The 3,214-nt window shown below is 59.8% G+C and overlaps 1 protein-coding gene across 1 annotated transcript in view; it reads left to right on the top strand.

Annotated features, from left to right (window-relative positions):
- Positions 1 to 1,297: 1,297 nt before the first annotated feature.
- The window catches only part of PRPF3 (pre-mRNA processing factor 3), a 9,111-nt gene continuing 7,194 nt past the window's right edge, over positions 1,298 to 3,214 (top strand). Inside the window, exons 1-2 of the mRNA XM_017839585.1 lie at positions 1,298 to 1,486; positions 1,975 to 2,105. Of these exons, the coding sequence (XP_017695074.1) occupies positions 1,342 to 1,486; positions 1,975 to 2,105 (276 nt within the window). The 5' untranslated portion in view covers positions 1,298 to 1,341. The remainder of the gene's footprint in view (positions 1,487 to 1,974; positions 2,106 to 3,214) is intronic.

Below are 3,214 nucleotides of genomic sequence, written 5' to 3'. Positions count from 1 at the left end.
GGGGCACGGGGAGGCCGCGGCGGAGGCGGCGCCGGGCCCTGCCCGCGCGGAGCCTCCCGGCTCTGTCTGCCCGTGTCATTCTGTCTGCGCCGCCGGAGCCGCGTTTATCTGGGGCTTGTTGGGCCTCGGGGCTGCGGCCGCGGCTCTGCCCTGCCGGGAAAACACCCCCGGAGGTGGTGCTGCCCCTGGGGCTCAGGTGGGACGCGGAGGCTGGAGCGGCGCTAATTCACTAATTACCCGAGTCCTGTGGTTAATTAGGGACGTGCTCGGAGGTTTTGGGCTCTGGGGAGAACCCGGGAACCGCTGGAGTCACGTCCTGGAATCCGAAATCCAGGGGGGCTGGAACTGACCCCCTGGGGACCCCATTCCCAGTTCCAGGAGGGATAACTGACCCCCTGGGCTCCCCATTCCCAGTTCCAGGAGGGATAACTGACCCCCTGGGCTCCCCATTCCCAGTTCCAGGAGGGATAACTCACCCCCTGGGCTCCCCATTCCCAGTTCCAGGAGGGATAACTGACCTCCTGGGCTCCCCATTCCCAGTTCCAGGAGGGATAACTGACCTCCTGGGCTCCCCATTCCCAGTTCCAGGAGGGATAACTGACCCCCTGGGCTCCCCATTCCCAGTTCCAGGAGGGATAACTGACCTCCTGGGCTCCCCATTCCCAGTTCCAGGAGGGATAACTGACCCCCTGGACTCCCCATTCCCAATTCCAGGCCGTGTGTGTGTTCCCACAGCCCCAGTGTTCCTGTTGGCTCCACAGGGCTGCCATGGGGAGGGAACTCTGTGCTCCAGCTCATCCCTAAGGAGATTTTCCCTGCTCTTCCCAGATGCAGTTAGGTTCTGGAGCCACTTACAGCTCACGGGGGGTGAGGGGGACGTCGCTGCTGGAAAACATCCCAGATTTTGGGACAAGAAACATCCTGGATTTGGGGCTGGGCAGGGAATGTGTGGGAAGAGGCTCAGAGGGGCTCCTGCCCTCACGGAAAGGGACAATGTGGGAGCAGTTCCAAAACCATGGAGCTGGGATTTGGGGGGCTCAGAGGCCTTGGGCACTGGACTGGGGGGTTGCTCAGAAACATCCCGAGAGCAAACATTCCCACCTCGTTTGTGGGAGAGGAGCGAGGTGTCCGCCTGTTATCCCTGAGGGAACAGGTGGGATGCAGGAGCTCCAGGGACCCTCAGGGGGTTTTTAGCCCCAGGATGAAAATCAAGGCAGTGAAAGTCATCTCTGAGAGCTTTTCCTGGGGCTGATCCCGAGGGATCCACCCCAGTGGTGGGGGGGGGGCCCTGTTTGATTCTCCGCATTCCTCCGCAGGTGGGATTCCCGCCAGGGATCAGGGATGGCCCTGTCCAAGCGGGAGCTGGACGAGCTGAAGCCATGGATCGAGAAGACGGTGAAGAGGGTGCTGGGCTTCTCGGAGCCCACCGTGGTCACGGCCGCCCTCAACTGCGTCGGGAAGGGCATGGACAAGAAGAAAGCGGCCGGTACGTCCCGGGGGGGCCGCTGGGGGCACAGCCCAGCCCTCCCCAGGGTGGGCGTAGGGCAGTTGGGCCTCCAGGAATCCTCCTGGGCTCCCTCCAGGCAAATCCGTGCGGTGGGATACCATGGGAATCCTTGGAACGCGTTACAAAAACCCGAGGAAGTGGAAACTGATTCCTGGAAGTGGGGATTTGACCTGGGGTGCTTTTTTAGCCCGTTACAGCCCCAGTTTTTTTCCTGCTTCAGGCCTGGAGTCCCTCAGTCCCTCAGTTTAAAAGCTCCTGACAGCAGGACCTGCAGATCCCAGAGGCTTCTGGAGCCCCACGGGCCCTGCTGGGTTTGTAGGGTCGAACCACCCTTCCACTCGAGTGTTTTACAGCCTCCCAGGAACCTCTGGATTCTCCATCCCCCTGAGGAACCTCTGTGGATTCTCCATCCTCCTGCTCACCCCGAGCTGGGAGTTCTGCCCTGACGGGGTTTCCCTCTTTTCCAGACCACCTCAAGCCCTTCCTGGATGACTCCACCCTGCGATTTGTGGACAAGCTCTTCGAGGCCGTGGAGGAGGGACGGAGCTCCCGGCACTCCAAATCCAACAGCGACCGGAACCGCAAGCGGGAGCTAAAGGTGATTATCGATTATTGATTATCAGTTATTGATTATTGACTGTGGATTGGTTTTTCCTGTGGTTGGGTGGCCTGGAGGCAGCACTGGTGCTCTGGCACACTCTCCTCTTCCAGAGAGGTACAGCTCGGAACGTTCAAGAGAAACGACTCCTCTCCATGTTGAAGTGTGTGAGCCTTTACCCTGCGGTTCTCTTTCCCAAAGCCGAGGTGGAAGCCTGGCTTTGACTTTCCTGGAGGGTCTCTGTTAGGCTGGTGCAGTGGAGGGAATCCACAGGGATCCCTCTCCCTTGTGCTCCGTGCTCCTCACGGTTGTGTTTCCAATGGGAGCCTGGGAGAGCTGCTCCCAGTGACTTCCCGTCGCTCTCCCGTGCCTGGATGTGCCACGTGGGGCTCTGTGCTGGATGATCTGGTGGGTTTTCCTTCCCTTTTTCCACCCAGAATCAACAATAGGTGGGTTTTGACAACCCCTGTCCTAGCACAGTGTTAATTCCAGCTGGGATTCCATAGCTCTGGTGGTTCCCTCTTGTCAGGGATGGTGGAAGGCTCGTGCATCCAAACCTCTTTTCACTTCCTTTCTTCTCTTGAGGACTTTTCCCACCAGCCTCTGGAATTGCATTTCCCATCACTCTGCCCAGTGTGACATTCCCTTTTCGTGCTGCTCCCACTCAAGGTGATTTTCCTTTCACTCTTCCCGAGGTTCCTGTGTTATGGCAGCCCACGTTTCCCTGGCACTGTCAGTCAGCACTGGACCTCGGTGGGGCAGAGCAATCCTGCTCGGGATCTGCATCTCTTTGGGAGCGTTGGGAGAAGCCTCCCCTCCCTGGTCTCCATTAGGAACTTCCTCCCCTCCCTGGTCTCTGTTAGGAACTTCCTCCCCTCCCTGGTCTCCATTAGGAACTTGCTGTTCTTCCCCCAGTCATGGCAGGGGGTGCTGGGCTGGTCCCCAAGGCCGTGGGAGTGCAAGGGTCGAGCAGGGATGGGGGTCCAGGGGCTCCCCTGACCCTCACAGGGAGATGGGAGAGATGGGGACGTTGGCAGTGCCATCACCTGGGGTGGCAGGAGAGCAGGGACAGCCTCGGGTGGCACGAGAGCAGGTGCTGGCAAACGGCA

Source organism: Lepidothrix coronata, unplaced genomic scaffold, assembly GCF_001604755.1.
Source record: "Lepidothrix coronata isolate B3197 unplaced genomic scaffold, Lepidothrix_coronata-1.0 Scaffold439, whole genome shotgun sequence".
Classification (NCBI taxonomy): domain Eukaryota; kingdom Metazoa; phylum Chordata; class Aves; order Passeriformes; family Pipridae; genus Lepidothrix; species Lepidothrix coronata.
This window is presented reverse-complemented; position numbering and strand designations above follow the sequence as displayed.